We start from the raw sequence: 18,902 nt of genomic DNA, 5'->3' as shown, positions 1-18,902 counted from the left end.
CTGAGAGGCGGACTATGCCGATTTAGCAAATCGACTAGCATCACCTGCTCCTCACTCCAAGCATATCATATCAGAGCACGAGAGACACTTCAGATTGAACAACCCTCACAGTGTTTGACTTCTTACACATTCAAGGTCCAAATATGCCTCCGAAAGTATACGTTGTCGACCCATACCACAAAGATGCTATCGCTCTGTTGAAAGAACACAATGACATCGACCTCGTCTTACCATCTGATCCAGCCAAGGCCAATTATCACCAGGATGCGACAGCAATCATCGTGAGAAGTCAGACACGAATCGAGGCATCGGATATTGAGAAAAGTAAACGTACTCTCAAATACATCATCAAGCAAGGCGTCGGCGTCGATAACATTGACGTTCAAGCGGCGAAAGCTCATGGTGTAAAGGTTTATAATACACCCGGTCTCAATGGCGAGGCTGTTGCAGAACTCACATTGAGTCTTGCTCTCTCTGTCAGTCGCCGAATCGCCGAACTTGATCGTCGAATCCGAAATGGAGAAGTTGTCGTCCGAAGTGAGGCTTTGGGCAGAAGTCTTTTCCGCAAGACAATCGGACTGATTGGAATGGGCAACATCGGCCTCTTTGTTGCACGAAAATGGATATCAGCCATGGAAGGCCGTATCATCGCGTACGATCCGTACGCAAAAGATGGAGCTTGGGAAGAGAGTCTGCCAAACGACAAATTCAAGCGAACGGCTGTTCTTGATGAGCTACTACAGACTGCGGACGTCATCAGTCTTCACGTGCCGCTCTTGGACTCGACGCGGAACATGCTATCGACAAGAGAGTTCGAATTGATGAAACAAGACACCATTCTGTTGAATTGTGCAAGGGGTGGAATCGTTGATGAATCGGCGATGCTTGTTGCATTGAAGAGTGGGAAACTATTTGGCGCAGGGTTAGATGCGCTGGCGATTGAGCCGGCGTCCATGGACAACTATGGGAATACACTTCTCACGTGTCCAAATGTTGTTGTCACACCTCATGTTGGGGCATCAACGGCAGAGAACCAGTCACAGAGCGGAATTGCCGTCGTTAACATTCTGTTTGAGCTGCTGAAAGGAAATCAGCCAGCTGGATGCTTGACCTAGCTGACGCAGTCGCTATTTGGCCTGCGTTTTTACCACGAGCTAATGCCAAGTATCTATCCATGAAAGGTGGATGTGGAGTGGTCATAGAGCTTCAAAATCGTGATGATGTTGATGGATGATGAGTAGTATGATGGATGAGATGAGGGGGGGCGGTCTTGCAGCCTGAGGTGTTCTTGAGGCTTACGTAAGGTCTTGGATCACTCACGTACCACTGCATAAAACGTTGAAGCTGAGGTAATTACCCACTTCCTACACTAGAAATCTATTAGTGTAGCCGCGTGCTTGCTAACACAACAACAACATTGGAACCTCTAGTAGTTGTGCTATCTGTTGCATGGATCTTTGATGCGGCTCTTAATCTTAGTGTGTGGATTCATGGCCCTCATAATATGTTTAATAAAGTACGCATGCCAGGCGCAGCGGCCTTTCGATGTTTATAGTCCATTCCTCATGGCTGAATCTCCCGCTGAGGGTTTTACATAAGCTGCCAGGCTACGCCCGCCATAAATTGGCTATGCTCGATACGGACTCATGATTCGACCCAATGGTTCGGCTCGCACCCAGTTCCAGGCTAGCAACCTTAGCATCTGCTGGCCCCAGTTTATCCTCCATACTTACGTATTCCTGCTAGTCCTTCTACATGTCACACTTCGTACGAGCTCATTCATTACAATGTGCTCTCAGCGTCACAATCATGTGGTGTATCGTCCTAGACACTGAGGTCCCTTCCGATTCCTTGATATAGCTGTTCGTCAATCCAGTTGCAGACATGCCAAAGACACGATTCGAAAAGGCTCGCCAGACTACACGTCAACAACGGCAGGCTTACCACCTCACATGCTCTAATTGTCGGACAAGAAAAATGAGATGCGATGGAAACCAGCCAATGTGCGGCATCTGTCAAGTCTACAACGACAAATGTATTTATGACAAGCCGCCGCCGATGAGCCAGATCTTGGCTATGGCTGAGAAAGTTGCCATCCTAGAACGGACCATCGAGGATTTGCGAACATCTGGTTCTGCGCATCACGCAGTACTCCAGCCAAAGTACAAGACCAGTCCACCGTCAGTCCTTAATGCGTCTCAAGATATCAAGAAGAGCAGCCAAGCCGATGCTAGTATCAGCCAAGAAGTTTACTTCCCTTCGACGTCAGCAATCAAAGATCCTAGGCAGTCAGGAACCGCTACCGAAAGAACTCAATACCCTGACTCATGGCAGGATCATTCGCTGGGAACATGCCAGGTTCCCGCGCAAATTCAATATTGGGAAGAAGCCGCGATGCAAAGCGCTGCTGTGCACCTCCATCTTCCCCCAGATAAGGTTGCACATCTTTTGCAAATCCATTGGATCTATATACACCCAACTTTTCTATTCGTTCCACGTCAAGTATTCCTGAGAGACTGTGCCATCGGAGGGCCTCTATTCTCCCCAGCTTTGCTCTGTGTCATTTGTCTTCACTCGACTCGTTTCACTGATCGGAACCTGAGTGATGAGCTCCTTGCCCGAGCTCGACTACTTCTTAGCAAAGACATGCACCAAGAGCCAACGATTCCAACATTACAAGCCTTGATTTTACTAAGTGCTAGAGAAATTGGAAAAGGCTCAGTCTCTCTCGCTTGGCTATACAGTGGTATGGGCTTTCGAATGGCCATCGATCTAGGCATCTTCACAAAGGCGAATAATACCTCAGACAGTCAAATAGGTTGCATCCGCGAAAGGCTTGCTTGGTCGTGTTTTCTGTGGGACAAGGCTATTAGTTTATACCTTGGCCGAGTTCCAACACTCGTTGAGCCGCCCGATTTTGAGTTGGGCATACCCACAGACTGTTCGATGGAGCACGATCCTTGGGTCCCGCTCGGTGTTGGCGACGCTTCAGCCATCGATGGCTATCGACCCACACCATCACGTATCTACAGCTGTTTCAACAACTTTTGCAAACTCATGGTCATCGTCAATGACATCTTACTGAATTTATATAACCAGAAGAGGTCAGATAATTATTCAACTGTCTTAGCTCACATCAAAAGCGCAAGACATGCTCTCGATGAATGGCGCAAGGCCACTCCAGACCACTTAAAACTTGATGCTACAGATATCCGGTGTCCGCCACCACATATTTTAATGCAGAAGTGAGTACTCTTGTATCCTGACGAACAGTGACTAACCCCTAAAAAAGTCTCGTCTATCATACGACTGTGATACTGGTACACCGTCCTTTTAGAGACTACGAACCTTGCCAGAAGGCTTGCCGTGAAGCTTCAGCGGATGTCGAGAATCTGCTACTTTTATTAGAGAGAACTGACAGCTTTTCTCATGTGACCTACATGATGGCATACTGCGCATGTAAGAGAAATATGAATCACAATTTTGCCACTCTGATTAGTGTATAGACACTGCAGCAACAGTTGCAGTTGAAGATCTGAAACAGGGTATTCCAGGCTCTCAAGAGAGAGTGGATACATACATGCGGGCTCTTCATGGCTGCCGCTCAAGCTGTCCTGGTATTCAACGTAGTATCGATATAGCCCTCCGAAGTCTCGATTCATACGATCTACCGAGAACTGCCGCCCCAGAAACTTCGAGATTGCCCCTTGAAGCTGTGCAACCAGTAGCCGAGATCATAGACCTTTCGATGCCAGCCTTTCCGTATCCTTATATGGATGCAAGCCTTTTAGAAGCCAGCCCTACACTCGACTTCAACATCACCCAATACGCATCCCTTGATGGCTTCCCTCAGCAGTGGTCGTCCTTGACTTTCGACGATTTTGGTGACCTTCTCATCTAACATCACGTACGGAACTGTTGACAACAAGTAACCAGAGCAAAAGAGCAAGGATTTAGTAAATTAAAAGACAAATGAGATGCTACAGTACACACTTGCTGCCTTGAAGTCCTTGGCTGTCCGAAGCTGCCTTGCATTCTCTCGTTATACACGTTGGATGAGTGACTTGTCTTGATCGCATCACTTCTTACAAGCCTCTATGGTCAATGTGACGGAACTCTTGCACTGCCCGCCTACTACCGTCAGGATTCATCTCCAGGCCACCTGTATGCGGCCAATCACTTGCACAAATGACTTGATCTGGATTCGCGCGAATCAATGCCCTTGCAGGTTGGTCCAAGTCTGACAGCTAGAAAAGCGATACTCTCCGTTGATCTTGACCCATAACTAGCCTTTTGACAGGAGTTCAAGTATCTCTGTATCCTACCTGTTATGAGGCTTCGTAGCCACGGGCTAGCCCTTATGTTCTATTACGATGCGCACACAAAGCTGAGGTATGACATCAATAATGACGGCAAGCTGGTTGAGCTCGAGACACATCTGTACCACCTAGCCTCGCGATCGAACCTTCTCAGAGTGTGCAAATAGTCGGGCTGTCTTGCTTCGTTGGGTTGGCATTGATAATCTTCAGGTTTATGCGGATTCTTCGAACGCTATGTCTGTGCATGTTATCGAGCTCGATGTCGGCGACTGTTCTCGGATCGATGGTGACGACGGCACTGCTGCGACCTTTGAGCTTTGAGAGCGTATCAAGGATGATACTTTTATCCGCTCCGCACATTGATGCAGTTACAATGCAAACATGGACAGTGTTCCCGATCCTGCCTTCAGACTTGAGAAGGTCAGGTAGAGCTGCTCGCTTGTGTCCGTATTTCTGCGTACAATAGCGTGTCCTATAGCTATGGTCAGCAGATACAGCGTGATTCCTAACAGGATAGTTGTACCTGCGTCGATTACATGGAGGTGTGAATCCCAGGAGTCTGGCAGTAGTAATTTGTCAGCTATGCTGGAGTCTTGTGTAAGAGGATTCGATGCCATGATCGTTATTTGTAATAGGAGTGACTGCAAGTGGACGTTTTGGCGTTCATTGAGGCCCAGAAGCAATGCGCCGGATGAATTCAGAGGCATTCTGTTGAGACTGTCGGACATAAGGCGCAACCTCTGACTACTCCATCACACTTACGAGGCATTTTTGAGAACCATGCTACCTTAGGCTTGCCTTGATTGCGCTTGAAGCCATGGAGGTTGCCGCTCATCACGCTCGCTAGCATCTTCCCGGAGAGACAGCCGGAAAGTCTCCATGGAGTTTGACCAAACCGCGCTAACCAAGGTCGGGTGTGGTAGGACTAGTCGATGGATTAGGGCTAGCACAACACAACCTGCTCAAACGACAAGGCGCTATCTCGAGGCGATCCGGGTCAAGATGTCTTGTAGGCCAACCAACTTCCAATTGCACTAAAACCAGCAATGTGGAAATCTTCTTAAGGCCGACCTCTCGACAGCAGACATCTTCGGCTTCACGATGCTAACACTGCTCCACCTGCCTCATCATGGAGCAGATTAACAAACCTGAACAGATATGGACTGAGAAGGTCGACGCTGAGGAGTCTGCCACGATGCAGAACATAAATGAGGGCCAAAACGAAAAGGAGGTGAAAAAGTATATGCGTCGACTGGACAGAATCATCCTTCCGGCAATTTCTATCCTCTACTTCTTCGAATATCTTGACCGCGGGAACATAGCTGTATTTTACCTTACTTCCATCGAAAATCTTCTGCTAACTATCGCAATCAACAGAACGCTAAACTGCTAGGCCTCGACAAAGGTCACGATACAGCAAATGAAGGAGTAGGCCCAGGAAGGTCCACACTCTCTTCTATTCAATGGCAGACAGTCATCATGATATTCTATGTAGGCCTTGTGCTATGTCAGGTCCCAGGTAGCATCGGATACAGGATCTTTCCACCATCAAAGGTAATGTTATAGACAGTAAGATTTCGCAATGCCTCAAACAACTAATTCCTGATAGTGGATCGCTTTTGGCGTGTGCGGCTGGGCTGTTTGCTCTGTTCTCCAAGTCACAGCCCAGGGTTACGTCTCTCTTCTTGTCTGCCGTATCTTCCTTGGTGCTTTCGAAGGGTTATTTGGCACTGGCATCGTCTACTATCTCTCACTCTGGTACCATCGAAACGAGATGGGCCTACGAATATTCTGGTTCCTCGGACCGACGTCAATTGCAGGGGCTTTCGGAGGTCTGATTGCGTACGGAGTGGGACACATCAAAGCTCGAGTTCCAAATTGGAAGCTACTTTTCATTATCGAGGGTATTCCATGCTTTCTTCTAGGGCTCTTCATGCTGTATTGGCTCCCTGATCGCCCTACCAAAAATAGCCGGTTCAAGGGCAGACAGGCGAAAATTGCTATCGAGAGGTATGAGATGGAGTTCGCTGATTCAGGGACGGGTATAAGAAAGAAACATTTCGTGATGGCACTGGGGGATTGGAAACTTTACGCTCAAGGTCAGCCGCTACGTCCCCGTTACTGCATTCGTACTCAAGGTCTATCTTAGCTGCCATATACCTTCCAATCGCCTCCCTCATCTCCTCCATATCCGGTTTCCTCCCGACAATCATCGAGGATCTTGGCTACTCCACACCCACATCAGCAAATCTCATGACCGGTACCTGACCCAATCAATCTCTCTCCATACAGTCTACTTACTCCACGCAGTCCCCCCCTATGCAATCGCTTTCTTCGTCATGTTTACCACTTCCTATACCTCCGATTACTACCGCGAACGCGGCCTGCACCTCGCCGTCCTCGCCATGGTCGCCGCCGTGATGTACGCTCTCCTTGCTGCCCTTCCTACCTCTGCTCTGCGTGCAAAATATGCATGCGTATGTCTCGTCGTACCATCCGTCTACGCGCTCTACCCTCCTTCCCACGCCTGGGTTGCGAATAATTTGGGCAACGAGTCGAAGCGAGCGATCGGCCTGGGTGCGTATACTGCTATGGGTAATATTGGGAGCATTGCTGGCACATTCTTCTATCCAAGGGTCGAGGCGCCTGAGTATATAAAGGGGCACTGGGTGGCGTGTGCAATGGCGGCGTGTGTGGTTCTGCAGGTACTAGTGCATAAGTGGTGGTTGACCAGAGAGAATAAGAGGAGGGAGAGCATGGAAGGGCCTGTTGAGAAAGGGAATATTGACGTGACGGAGATGGCAGACGAAGCAGTCGGGTTTCGGTACATCACGTAGAGTGGGACTTGGGCTTATAGCAAGGGATAATTACGCTATGTGTGGTTTGATATGTGCTATGAGATATATATGAAACAATTGAATCGCTGTACCTGCTATCACGTATGTATTAAATGTCGTGCAAGTGCAAAGGATATTGTTGTGCATTGCTACCAGGAAAAAGTATCCATGTCAAGCTAATGGGACCAGATACACATGGCCCGGTCAAGGTATCCAATGTAGTAACAACTTCGAATGGCTATATGATTGTGACCCAAGCTCCCAAACTCCCAAATGTTATCAAACTTCCCCTCTCCAGCATTGTCTGCCTGATCTCATATCTATCACATCCTCTTCCAGCCCTCTCCGACCTCTCCGATCTGTTCTACATATTCGTTCCACGGGCAGTTCTACAGGTAGCGCATACCTGCGCCGAACCTGTCACGCGCCTCATCGTAGCGCAGAAACACTGATTCTCGGACGGTATATGCGGGAAAGAGATGGTAGGACGCCCATTGCTACTGCGATAAGACATTGTGGTAGGGGGATGAAGGCAAGGGCGGTTCAGGGAGGAACCAGAAGATGAGAACGCCTGGGAGGCCTGAGTGGCCGATCTGGTGCTCAAAGCGGGCGGGGGGGCGATTCGGAGTTCTGCGTTTGAGTTAGATTGGGTCTCGATGAAGAGACGTTCTATAGGGATAGCAAGGAGAGAGAATTGTGGAAGTTTAAGATTGCAAGGTGACTTTAGAGCGTATGAAGCTTGTAGAAATACTTTATGGTATGAGGGGAGGGTTTTTTTCATGGCTATGGAGTTGATAAAGTATCAATATCGTGGGCAGGGACCGCGAATTGATGACCCATCGAGCTTCCAGAGCAATGATCAGGTGTAAATTCAGAGGGAGGAATGAAGCTATACATACCGGCAAAGCTTCCTCTGTTCGCGTCATTGACATACAGCCAGTGCCCTTGTCTGCCCTCATTGGTCTCGACCCAGCCTAGGAGTGCTGGCGGCACGTTGAAGGTGCGTCTGCGGCTAGGTCGGCCGCGACTATCATTGATTGTGACGACTGTTCCGCCACCCACAAAAAGCATGATACTCAGGTGGTCCGTGGTAAACACCTGGTGATCGGTGTGGTGGGGATTGATAGGAGGTGCGTTGCGTATCCCACTGAAGGATGCGGGAGCCCCTGACCGGTCGTCATATGCTATATTGAGCACGTTCGGAGTGATCTCGATGTCGAAAGTAGTGCAAACATAGCGGATGTGGTTTTGGCTGGAAGTCATCTTGGAGAGAAATGAGATTAAGAGTTTATGTAGGAGGAAGATCTTGTCTGGAGTGGGATAGATCTGGAAGGAGTTGAGACAGTAGAAAAGCCCTTAAATACCTCTGTTGTGTGCAGCCGGACACAGACCCGGCGAACCAAGATGAGACCCTGTGAATAGTACAGTAAACATGTGTCTATGTCACTTGGCCCCACTATGAGTGATCTTGGGAACACTTCATAAGAATTGAAAGTGTTCCATTCAGATTAGGTGGTCTAGTCCATCCCTTATTAGAACACCTCGCTAAGTGAAAGAAGTTTGTGTGCACTCTTGAAGGTCAGAGAACCGCGGGAAAGAAGATACAGAACCTAAGCAAGACAGCATGGAGCTGATGGGGAATCGTGCAACATTTCTGACTCTTTCTAACGATGCTACTACCTGTTGCCTGACTCATGCTCTTTCTACAGACCGTTTCATAGCTAGGTAAAACCCATATCCGAGACTCCAAATACCTATCAAAATCGCTGCCGGGACTGGAGCAAAAATCGCTCCCCGAACGACCATAAAAGCACAAATTACAGCGAATAATATAGGGACTCCAATGAAGGGCTTATACGGGCGAGGCAGATCCGGCTCCTTCCATCGAAGAATAACATTTCCAAGCACAGCTAGAAGGAAAAAGGTGTACTCTCCAAGGCCATTGAAAGTAAGGAGAACTCGAAAGTCACCTACAAGGATGTAGATTGCGGAGATGATCGCAGACAGAACAAGTGCATTGCTACACCATGTCAGTAAAATGGCATTATGGCACAATGATTGGGATTTACATTGGAGTATCCCTGGGAGCAAGCACATCGGAGTTGCTTGTCCCTGTGACATTGCGCTTTCGTCCAACCCTGCCAACTACACCTAGATCTTCAGGCAGCCAGGATTTGTTGGCAGCGGAGACAGTCATGCGGCCAGTAACGAATGAATTGCCGAGCAGTGAACCAGCGATCACAAGACATATCATGACAACTGCCACTATAGCAGCTGCAGACCCGAGAACACGCATGATTGCCGTCACTGCAACGCTATCGGTCGTTGAGACAACACTCCAGGGTAGAAGGATGTAGTAAACCGCATTCGAGAGGACGTAGCTCAATATTATGGTTGGTATAGCAGTATTGATTGAAAGAGGAAGTTGCTGAGATGGTGATGAGAGTTCTGCAGCAACATAATTAGCCTTGTCCCAGCCAGAGTATGCCCATAGTGCGCCGTAGAGAGCCGCAGAGTAGTGCCCTAGCCTCTGCCATTGGCCCAGGGTTGTCCAGTCAATTTTGGTTCCGTCTCTTTGGACTGTATCTCGAGGACCAAACCATCCCCTAGAGTGCCAGTCACCGCCGCCAATGTCATGATGGCTCTGAGCACTATATACTCCAACGACTGATATACCGGCCAGCACCAATAGAGCAATCGAAAGCAGCTTGATGACGACAAAGAAAGATCCAAGCCGTGTACTTGTTTTTGTACTGATACAATTTGCTCCTGTCACGACAAAAAGTACCATGATAGAGAAGCCTTTGTGTGCCCACATGTGCGAGCCTCCCGTAACTCCAGCAAATGATGATATGGTGTCGACGAAAGCAATGCTAAGAATGGCCAAAGTAGCCGGCATAAGGGCGACGATCCAAGTCCAAGCAGCTAGAAATCCGAATACCTCGCCGTACGCACGCGTAAGATAAGGCTGGATGCCTCCTTCTCCTGGAATTGCAGTCCCGAGCTCTGCCATCGTGGCGGCGCCAGTCCAGGCAAGAAGGCCACCAACAAGCCATACCAGCAATCCTACTCCTGGTGAGGGAACATTAGAGTCGATAGAGCCTGGCGATGTGAAGACACCGGAGCCAATGATGATCGAGATGAGAACGGCGTAAGCATCGCGTGCAGAGAGGTTCTTTGCAAATGTGCTGAGGCGCTGACTTTCGACGTTTGCTTCACCCCCGTAAGAAGCTATATGGCCAGTGTCATCTTGTAGCAGCGGCTGCGCCTGGTCGGAGCTATTATCCGGCATTTGTTGTTTTTGTTGTATAGCGTTGGCTGTTTGTGGAAGGAATGTAGTGTCGACTGACGTGCCTAAGGTGCAGGGCTGTGCCAAAAGGTGTGGCTGTCAAGCGGAGTAGAATGTCAGCCCTGAAGTTTGATTGGCGCATATACCCCGGAAAAGCCAAGCACGGTGTATATCTCATCACGATGCGTGCTCGCCCTCCAATACATATTAGGATTATTATTTTCTTTTGAGGTCGACTTGTCATGAGGTTAATATTATGCTAAGGGGCCTACACTTTGAAAGTACTCTGTGTCGAGTGTATAGAATGTTGGCCTAGTTATCTAATAGGTCAAATGTCTTGGTACTAAAAGCCAGCCTGACAAAACATAGTTAATATTTCGAAGCCAAGTGTGTAGCTCCAAAGATAAGTACAAAATGGAGTATGTTAACAGCGTGCCTAACACTCGAGCCGTCTACCAAGTAGGCTATATATAGCATACACAGAAGAGGCAGTCGCTATTTGCAAAACACTCTTCATGCTACGTTATATCCCAAAGAGCTCAGGCATGCTCTATCTTGAACCATGTTCCCAACTTTTGTATCTTTTGGTCTGCTGACCGAAGTCTCTGTTTTCTACAGTCGAAATTTCAGCATCTCTAACAACGGATCGAATAAGCTGTCTCTCTTGATGACTAGTGAGATCCTCATGAATTCAAAGCCTGCTAATCGATAGGAGTGAATGGTTCTAAGTATATTTCTTCTTTTGCTAAACCCAATACATTTTTCAGAGTAGCCTTTGCTTTCTCAAAACCTGTGCTGCCATGACGAGACATTTGTAAGATATCTCCAGGGCGTAAACTGCTCGAGAAGCACCAGGCGGCAACCATCCGCAAACACCATACCAATTAGTGAGTGCGTAGATCTTGGGGAGGATCTAGTTTAGATAGCTCTCTCGAGCCTGCGAAGGAACTACAGAGTCGTTAGCCTCCTCTTCATATAAGGACTGTCGAGATGAAGAGCTGCTCGTAGTCAGTGGAATCTATGCTGTATAGGTGGATCTACAGTCTCTGCGCCCTATGTAGCATGATCTCAAGTATACCTGGCGGATGACTAGGGGCGGCAAGATTCGTATGCGAGGACGCTGACGTGCAGCTTCGAGTATAACTAGCTATTACCATAGAGATTACATTATTATATGCTTTATCAATCAAGACTGGGACATACCGTGACTGACCATGGTCGTGATTTTCCATTCATGTTCGTCATCCTGCGTAGATGCTCGACCGGCTGGAAAGTAGCAGGGAAGTAATATGGGACAGTCGACAGAGCTAGGTCAGAGTTTCTCAACCATGTTAATCAGTGAGTGCACGGTAATAAGACGTCAACGCCAAGGCTATGGACTCCTTCACATAATCGGCATAATTCCCTAGCATTGTGAATGATTTTCCGAACGAGCCCCATTCAAGTGTTTGCATACAGGTTCCACAAGACCTGGTAACAGCACCACTTCTCTTGCCTCCATGCCCACGCCTTTAATACTCCAGCCGCCTAAATCTACCCCCACTCGTGCCCGTTACACGATAATCAGCTAGGGTGTGAGATCATTGCACAAGGTAAGTCAATCTTGAATTACCAGAAGTAGAAGTCAATTTCTAAAAGATGGCAGAGTATATATAGGCTCATCTAGTTACAGCATCGGAGCTCCCTTTGTCTGTGTTCTTTCCTATTACACGCCCATATACTCCAAGCTCTCGTCAGAAGATGGACGCCGAAACACTGTTCTATGGCATCATGATCATGGAAAACGGGCGGCTGAAGCGAATCACCCAAACTTTGGGAGAAGATACAGACCGCCACATCTATAAATTGGTCTATAGCCATACCACTATACCGAAAAAGAGAAGTCTTGGATGGTTCGACTACAAGAGCATGGTCGACGACAGCCTGAACAGGTATAGGCAGACGCTGACATACTGTACGGCTCGCTATACCATGTATGATGAGTCAACCTCAGGATGCACTCTCATTCTAATCAACCCGACCAAGGCCCGCAGCAAGCTGCGCCTCGACTTCTCACGGCCCGGTACACGCTTCAAAGATGATCTTGCGACACGCGGTAACTGTGTGTTCGTCTCCGTGGGAGTATGGGGCGACTTTGAGACGGGCTATGATTTCAAGGTCATCGATATTACCTCAGAGGTGTGGCATATTATTCTGTCAGACTTGGAACAGCCGCTTGGCAAGGTCAATATTCTAGCGCCTCAGGCGTAGAGGTTGGAACTGTAAAATTAAAGCATGTCCCTCGTTCTTATCTATGCTTTCTTCTCTAATAGAACGTGAAAATTTCCTATGCCTGTTTTTTACACATGAATCCTACTGTTGACTGTCCAAGCGTTCGCACATCTCGTAAATGCTGCTATCATTGCACTTTCTTGTAAATTTATGATGTTACATGCTAGGAATCATGAAATTTCCTTTTGGCTCTTTAATGTGTTCTTGTCATTCATATCCATTCCTCCAATCAATGACCAGTGAGGTTCTTCTTGACTCCCGTGCGTGGAAAACTGCATATAGCATCAATTAGCGATTACATCTTAGTAACATTCATCCTGAATAGGATATATACTTAGCGTCGTATACTGAGTCCGTGACTACTAATTACCTTTACTTATTCAGTCTCTAGGTAAGTGTACTTGCCGCCAATGGTGTAGACTTGATCGATTGTTTCACTTACTAAAGTTCAGAGTTGTCAGAACATAATAGACAAATTAGCCAAGCTCGTGGAAATACTTGCGGAAAAGAAATCGACCAGCAATAGATGAGACGGCAGGATGTATAGTTGCTGGATGGTAAGTAACAGGATACGAAGGTGCAGAAATCTGTTGAGACATATAATTAGAGCCTTGTGGTGAAGCAATTTCGAACAACCCGTAATATCGCGTGGGGCAAGTTCATCAGGGGTTGTTTGTAAGTAAGATCACCATCAAGCAATACGTCTGTATCGGCTTTGATAGAAGCTGCGGAAAACTTTTTTCACTCACATAGGGTCCTTGATTCGCAGACTTGCTGGAAATTGAGTCGGTGTCCGAGTTCTTGCAGGTTGTAACTCTATGCACGCAGCCAATGTGGTATGAAGTCTCAAGGTATGTTTTAGGAGCTCCATTTCATGCGTTAGCCAAGCTCACAAAGAATAGCATGTCAGAGGCCATCTCTCGAGCAGGTATTCGCTATCAATTGATACACCAGGCTGAAGTTTCCCATCTATAACACGACCGTACTACACGAGCCTGCTTGGCGTCCAATGAAACACACGTTCTCCCACTCAGAGTGTAAGAGTTCGGCAAGTTGGAAAATCTTACAATCACCAAAGCTATCAATCGACAGACTCCCATCGTCGTATAATATTTGTTTTCATGATGGTAGGGGCACAGCAGAATAAAAAGATGATAGTCACTCACTGGGCTTGTTAGCTAGCACGACATTACGACCTTACTTGCGCATGTAGGTCTCTGAGTTCTAGGAGGCTTGTCATAAAGAGATGCATAAAGATTCGTTCAACACGGTAAGGTCTTTTTTGATGGAGTCAATAAGATTTAGCAGTCCGATGTATGATTGGGGAAATTGCGCCACTGCATGAATGATCCGTCTTACTTAGCGTTTCTTTAAAAACCTTTCCATGTTCTTAAATGCTGGTAGTACCATGATGCATGATGGGTTTTGAGAGCTGCACCTATGTGTAAATACAGTCTAACACGAGTCTGCCATGGTTGGGGACAAGATTCCACTTTCTACAGCGGCTTGTGATTCTAGTGGTGGAGCCTTACACGGGATCTTATTTGCCCTGTTTGCCATAGGACTTTGTACTGTCTCTGATAAGTCGTGCTAGCTTACAGAATTGAGGACCATTACAAGCGCAAGGGCAGCCAGAGCTCAGACTACCCGAAGTTGCGTTGTTTACTTTTCTTCTTAGCAGAAGATGCTCGAATGCAAGGGAAAGATACTTTCACAGTCTTGAAACAATAATGACATCACATCTAGACAGTTTCTACCCACAGAATCCCATTTGCTAGCGCGGTCGGCGGCAGAATTCAGCGGAAAGAGTGCCGAGTGAACATTAACCCTTGGCAGGGTCCTTGGAATCCCTTCTCTAACAGGCCAAAATTCTCACTTTTACAAAGTATAGTTTACACGAGTCAAGATTACTCTGGCTTCGGCCACTTGGTATAATGGCAACGATACAGAGAAGATTAACGGATGACATGTTTAATCAGAGAGAACTACAAGTTCTTGACATTTTTTTAGGGCCGTATTCAAGTCCAGGCTAGGACGAGTTGTGCTCTTTTTTGAGATCTTGTTCTGTGGTGGCTCGTAGCTAGATAAGTGGTATGCTACCACCACAGTAACTCCGTCTACACGCTCGACATCTGTTAGCGATAGTGATAACTAACATTCTTTTTTTCTAATAGTAGTACTTCGAGCAAAAGTTAATTAACTAATGGCTGAGGCTTTCTAGAAACCGAGAATAAGGGATAGCCCTTGGCAATAATTTGTATGTGGGCCATCAAGCCACTTTAGAAACACGCGTCTCACCATCCAGAGAGACATGCGTTGACTTTACTACTACTTCCCAGCCCCCGAGAAACAGGGCGATACAAATGACACCTTCTAGCCTACATGGTGGAAGCCTACAAGAGGTCTTGTTATTGTGACAAAAAATGTTAATCTTAGCTACACGGAGGCTGGAAATTGTGTCGTCCCGGCTTCAACGTAGCATGGTTCCGTTATCCATAGACACACAGAGGAATATTGGTAGCAACAAGGTAAGCAAGAGGAGTGAGGCTTGGTAAAAACAGTTGACTTACAGACCATGCTACTGCCAAGCTCTCCTTCGTACACAAAATCACGCGAGGACATTACCGCCTGACATTCATCTGCTCGGAACATATCGTTTACTACCAAACTTCCAGATCGAATGCTACTCTTAGCGAACACACCATTCTTACGAAACACTTCTCTCATCAAATCTTCCCCTCGAACATCCCTCGAGCCTCCAGAATCGAAAGCGAGCCACCCCCAGCGCACGGCACACAGCGCCATGCAGAAGCAGACACGAGCGCACATGCAAAAACAAGAGAACCACCCAACACAACAAGGGACGGTGCCAAAATAAGGGAACTCGCTGTAGCAGCAACCCATAGTAGTATATGACAGAAAGGCTCAAGAGCATAGCACTTGGAGGCGACAGACACACACTGGCAAGCCCATATGTCAGGACACAGTGCACTGCCTATAGATACACTGGCTTGCGCGACGCCAGACTATGCGCGTTGCGCATACAGTATCGAGTGCGCCTGCTATGCGGTACCCGTGTAGCATTAGAGCGTGTCTACCGCGTATATGGCGGCCTATATACCTCTTCAATGCCGCGAAGAAACATCTGCATACTTCTAGTGTCCTGCGCAATGCGCAAGCAGATGCTATGAAAGATCGGCTTGCGGGTGTAGTCTACGTGGGGATGAGTGTGGTTGGAAGACTTGTGTGTGTAACGTGGTTATGGGGCCGCGGCGAGGCTGAATGAAAGAGCAGGACTCGGAAGAAGAAAAACTTGAAGAAAGTGGCAAGTACACAGTGGGACGTGTGTGTAGCCTTGCGATACTATATATAAACACTCCCACAAGACAGCGAGTCTCAAAACGAGGTACTGGGACGGGTCAAGAGCGACTGCCGGAAATGCCATAATGCTCAATTCGACTCGCAAAACTGAAGGGCTCCAAATATCCTCGCAAGGCCCCTGCAGACACCTGCCTGGTATCTTTCACAATACTGAAGACCCCGACAACATGGCAACATATAAAGTGACCCAACGCAAGGATCCACTGCCAGCGCCCAGCCATCCAACCTCTTCGCATACCCTTCTAGTCACATGCCCCGGGCGATACGAAAACGGAACAAGGGTATGTGTGTGTCAGACGGCGGCGCTGGATGTAGTAAGTATGACCTAGCACAAGCATTGGCTAAAGGCTGACTGCATGGATGACGGATTTGGGTCTTCGCTCCGGGCGCACGAGTCAGGGCGTGTCGGTAGGGTATGGAAGATTATTTGGCCAATATTGTGAGATGAGGAGAACTTGAGTAGGAAGTTGAAATAAGGGAGAAGAGAGAGGAACTCGAGTGTAGGTTGCGATGAGGTTTCGTAATACTGGTGGTGAGGGTGTCTTGTGCTTGTAGCGAGGTGGATGGTGCTATGGAAGACTAAGGGGTTTTAAAGCGCGTACGAGGATGATATTACAGTTTACGGAGTCATGCTTGAGGAGATGGATCGTCTAGGTTAAATGCAGTGGAATGCCGTTAGGCATTTGATGAACGCGGGGCATACTGTACCTAATGACGTCATCTATCACCAGAATCTGCATTCCACCAGGCACGCCTTCGATATACCTAGCACATTTCAATTCGTCTAGCCTCACTATTTGGCAACTTTAACTGTCTCACTAAAGGGCAACTTCTTGGGGTGCTCTGGAAACTCGCCGTTCACTGTGCCAAAGTTCAGATGCGCCGTCAGTATCCACGCCTCGGGCAGATCCCACTGCTTGCGGATCGCTGCAGCAACGGGTGGAAACGCATTCATATGCTGCAAGTTCGCGCCCAGACCCTCGAGTTCCAGCGCTGTCCAAAGCTGCACCTGTGCCATGGCGGACGCATGTTCTGACCACTGGGGGAACATGCCTGCGACAGCCGCATGCGTCTTGGCAGCTTCGTCGACGGTGGCTTTGTTCTCAAAGAACAGAACCTGTGGACGTCAGTGCCAATCCATCAAAGTGAGCCCGGGATCTAGCGGCGAGTACGAAAGGCAACATACACTGCCATACGCGGCGCGGAACATGCTGAAGCGACCCTCCATGCTCTTGACTACGTCCTCACCGGCACCCTGCAGCAGCGGTAGAGCGTGCTCACGCACTAGGTCCCATAGCTTCTCATGCTGTGCGCCGAGCAGGACGAGCACGCGTGTGGACTGGGTGTTGTAGGAGCTGGGCGACGAGCCGATCACACCTTGCACGATCTCCTCGATGCGAGCGTCGGATACGGGGGACTTGTTGGTGAGTGGGTACACGGTGCGGCGAAATTTGACGGCCTGTAGGTAGGCGTCGGTAGTAATTGGGGCCATTGCGAGTGTGTGTGAGAGGGGTTGCGGTGATGTTTATTAGGTGTGAGAGAAGGTGTGAGTCTGGATATGAGGTTTCTCTTGGAGGCACAATGTTGTCGGGGTCTTTATAGAGACATGTGCAACCTAAGGCAGACAATTTCGGCCAGTCGGAAGCCAGGGTTTGCTATCCGGATTCACATCACTCATTATTAATGCTACTGCTGTGGCTGAAGTGGGGATTGCTTGTATCGGCAGGCTATCTGCCGCCTTACAACTGCATGTTTTTACAAATCCGCTATCCTTAACATATTGATTGCTAATTACATTTGCTTGCTTCCCCTCCGTGCATCTGTGTTCCTCCACAACGCGGCATTTTTCCTCTTTGGTTAGGTGTGGACAGTGGCATAATTAGCTGCAACACGATGTGCCGGCATTTCTTAGTCCTGTCTCCGGCGCTTGGTGCGTTCTCCTAGCTTACAAAGCGTCTTAATTAGTGTCCCTTGTACTTTGCAGACGTCTTTCGTCTTCCACTGTGCCTCTTATCGACGATGCCAAAGGACCATCACTTTGTACGGCTACTGGCCAGACCAATCATTGCATCTAGCGCTCTGCCATCGTGCGCGACACATCAATCAGAGTACAAGACTGTTAGCCTGGTTGTTTGCGATGTGCTTGCTGCCAAAGCATGCTCATTGCGAATACACTTGCAAAGCCCGTGAGGCAAGAAGATGCCATAGCCAACGTACAATATAGTATTTCTTTTATCCAGATGATGTTATGGAGTTGTTGGAGGGGTGACTACATCAGATATAACTGGTAAGAGGAGAGTTCGAGCCTCTCTGTCTTCTGTGGCACATGCTTCATTTTTGCTCTGTCTTCAAGTCTGTCCTTCCATTGCCCAACTCTTTTTCCTTCCATATAACCTGTTCTCCGTCTCTTCTTATCCCCTTGATATTCCATCAGGAGCTTGTGCCTATAGATTGATCGTTGTGATATTGAGACAAGACGAGGAGGCATTTCTACTCCATTAGGGATTAGTGACGTGCTTTAGAAAAGAGATGCGTGTCATCTGAAGGCGGCGATAGTCTATTCAGTTGGAGTTAGATACTCCTATCATCTTGTGCGTAGGGTAATGAAGAACATGAATCTTACTCTAGGTGCTTAATTGAGCGCTAGCCGCCGTCCGAAGAAGCCTGCCAATGGAGGGCTAGAAATCCATACCTTCCACACCCAAGACTTCTAGCCGGTTTGAAGTACAGCACTTATACATGTTCGACTCCGTCTGAGCTGTCGAACCACGCCGAATGGCTGTGCGCGTTGATGAGGCGTGTAGA

General features: G+C 48.0%; 8 protein-coding genes across 8 annotated transcripts; 4 read left to right on the top strand and 4 right to left on the bottom strand.

The window, feature by feature from the left end:
• The first annotated feature begins 50 nt into the window (after positions 1-50).
• EJ05DRAFT_466761 (uncharacterized protein) lies at positions 51-1,440 on the top strand. Its single transcript, XM_033742819.1, has one exon. It carries the CDS (start codon positions 144-146, stop codon positions 1,113-1,115), a length of 972 nt encoding a protein of 323 aa, XP_033598888.1. The 5' UTR covers positions 51-143; the 3' UTR covers positions 1,116-1,440.
• A 444-nt stretch (positions 1,441-1,884) lies between these two features.
• Positions 1,885-3,901, top strand: EJ05DRAFT_441135 (uncharacterized protein; the record flags this gene model as incomplete). The annotated part of the gene is made up of 3 exons (XM_033741970.1): positions 1,885-3,245; positions 3,293-3,459; positions 3,507-3,901. 3 exons carry the CDS (start codon positions 1,885-1,887, stop codon positions 3,899-3,901), a joined length of 1,923 nt encoding a protein of 640 aa, XP_033598887.1.
• A 568-nt stretch (positions 3,902-4,469) lies between these two features.
• EJ05DRAFT_501941 (uncharacterized protein) lies at positions 4,470-5,026 on the bottom strand (the record flags this gene model as incomplete). The annotated part of the gene is made up of 2 exons (XM_033747182.1): positions 4,470-4,730; positions 4,781-5,026. The coding sequence occupies 2 exons, from the start codon at positions 5,024-5,026 to the stop codon at positions 4,470-4,472; spliced, it is 507 nt and encodes a 168-aa protein (XP_033598886.1).
• A 422-nt stretch (positions 5,027-5,448) lies between these two features.
• Positions 5,449-7,156, top strand: EJ05DRAFT_501940 (MFS general substrate transporter; the record flags this gene model as incomplete). The annotated part of the gene is made up of 5 exons (XM_033747181.1): positions 5,449-5,643; positions 5,697-5,873; positions 5,929-6,418; positions 6,469-6,579; positions 6,630-7,156. 5 exons carry the CDS (start codon positions 5,449-5,451, stop codon positions 7,154-7,156), a joined length of 1,500 nt encoding a protein of 499 aa, XP_033598885.1.
• A 783-nt stretch (positions 7,157-7,939) lies between these two features.
• Positions 7,940-8,576, bottom strand: EJ05DRAFT_517859 (uncharacterized protein; the record flags this gene model as incomplete). The annotated part of the gene is made up of 2 exons (XM_033748687.1): positions 8,521-8,576; positions 7,940-8,419 (listed from the first exon to the last, which is right to left on the bottom strand). The coding sequence occupies exon 2, from the start codon at positions 8,417-8,419 to the stop codon at positions 7,940-7,942; it is 480 nt and encodes a 159-aa protein (XP_033598884.1). The 5' UTR covers positions 8,521-8,576.
• Positions 8,577-8,652: 76 nt separating this feature from the next.
• EJ05DRAFT_477582 (amino acid transporter) lies at positions 8,653-10,496 on the bottom strand. The gene is made up of 2 exons (XM_033744276.1): positions 9,226-10,496; positions 8,653-9,176 (listed from the first exon to the last, which is right to left on the bottom strand). The coding sequence occupies exons 1-2, from the start codon at positions 10,446-10,448 to the stop codon at positions 8,849-8,851; spliced, it is 1,551 nt and encodes a 516-aa protein (XP_033598883.1). The 5' UTR covers positions 10,449-10,496; the 3' UTR covers positions 8,653-8,848.
• A 1,689-nt stretch (positions 10,497-12,185) lies between these two features.
• EJ05DRAFT_487337 (uncharacterized protein) lies at positions 12,186-12,695 on the top strand (the record flags this gene model as incomplete). Its single annotated transcript, XM_033745609.1, has 1 exon — positions 12,186-12,695. One exon carries the CDS (start codon positions 12,186-12,188, stop codon positions 12,693-12,695), a length of 510 nt encoding a protein of 169 aa, XP_033598882.1.
• Positions 12,696-16,740: 4,045 nt separating this feature from the next.
• On the bottom strand, positions 16,741-17,672 carry EJ05DRAFT_512095 (Nitroreductase). The gene is made up of 2 exons (XM_033748303.1): positions 17,284-17,672; positions 16,741-17,214 (listed from the first exon to the last, which is right to left on the bottom strand). The coding sequence occupies exons 1-2, from the start codon at positions 17,587-17,589 to the stop codon at positions 16,891-16,893; spliced, it is 630 nt and encodes a 209-aa protein (XP_033598881.1). The 5' UTR covers positions 17,590-17,672; the 3' UTR covers positions 16,741-16,890.
• Between the last annotated feature and the right edge of the window lie 1,230 nt (positions 17,673-18,902).

The sequence above is a fragment of the Pseudovirgaria hyperparasitica genome, assembly GCF_010093815.1.
Source record: "Pseudovirgaria hyperparasitica strain CBS 121739 unplaced genomic scaffold EJ05scaffold_11, whole genome shotgun sequence".
Classification (NCBI taxonomy): domain Eukaryota; kingdom Fungi; phylum Ascomycota; class Dothideomycetes; order Acrospermales; family Acrospermaceae; genus Pseudovirgaria; species Pseudovirgaria hyperparasitica.
The sequence above is the reverse complement of the archived record's forward strand: the minus strand, read 5'-3'. Positions and strand labels throughout refer to the sequence as shown.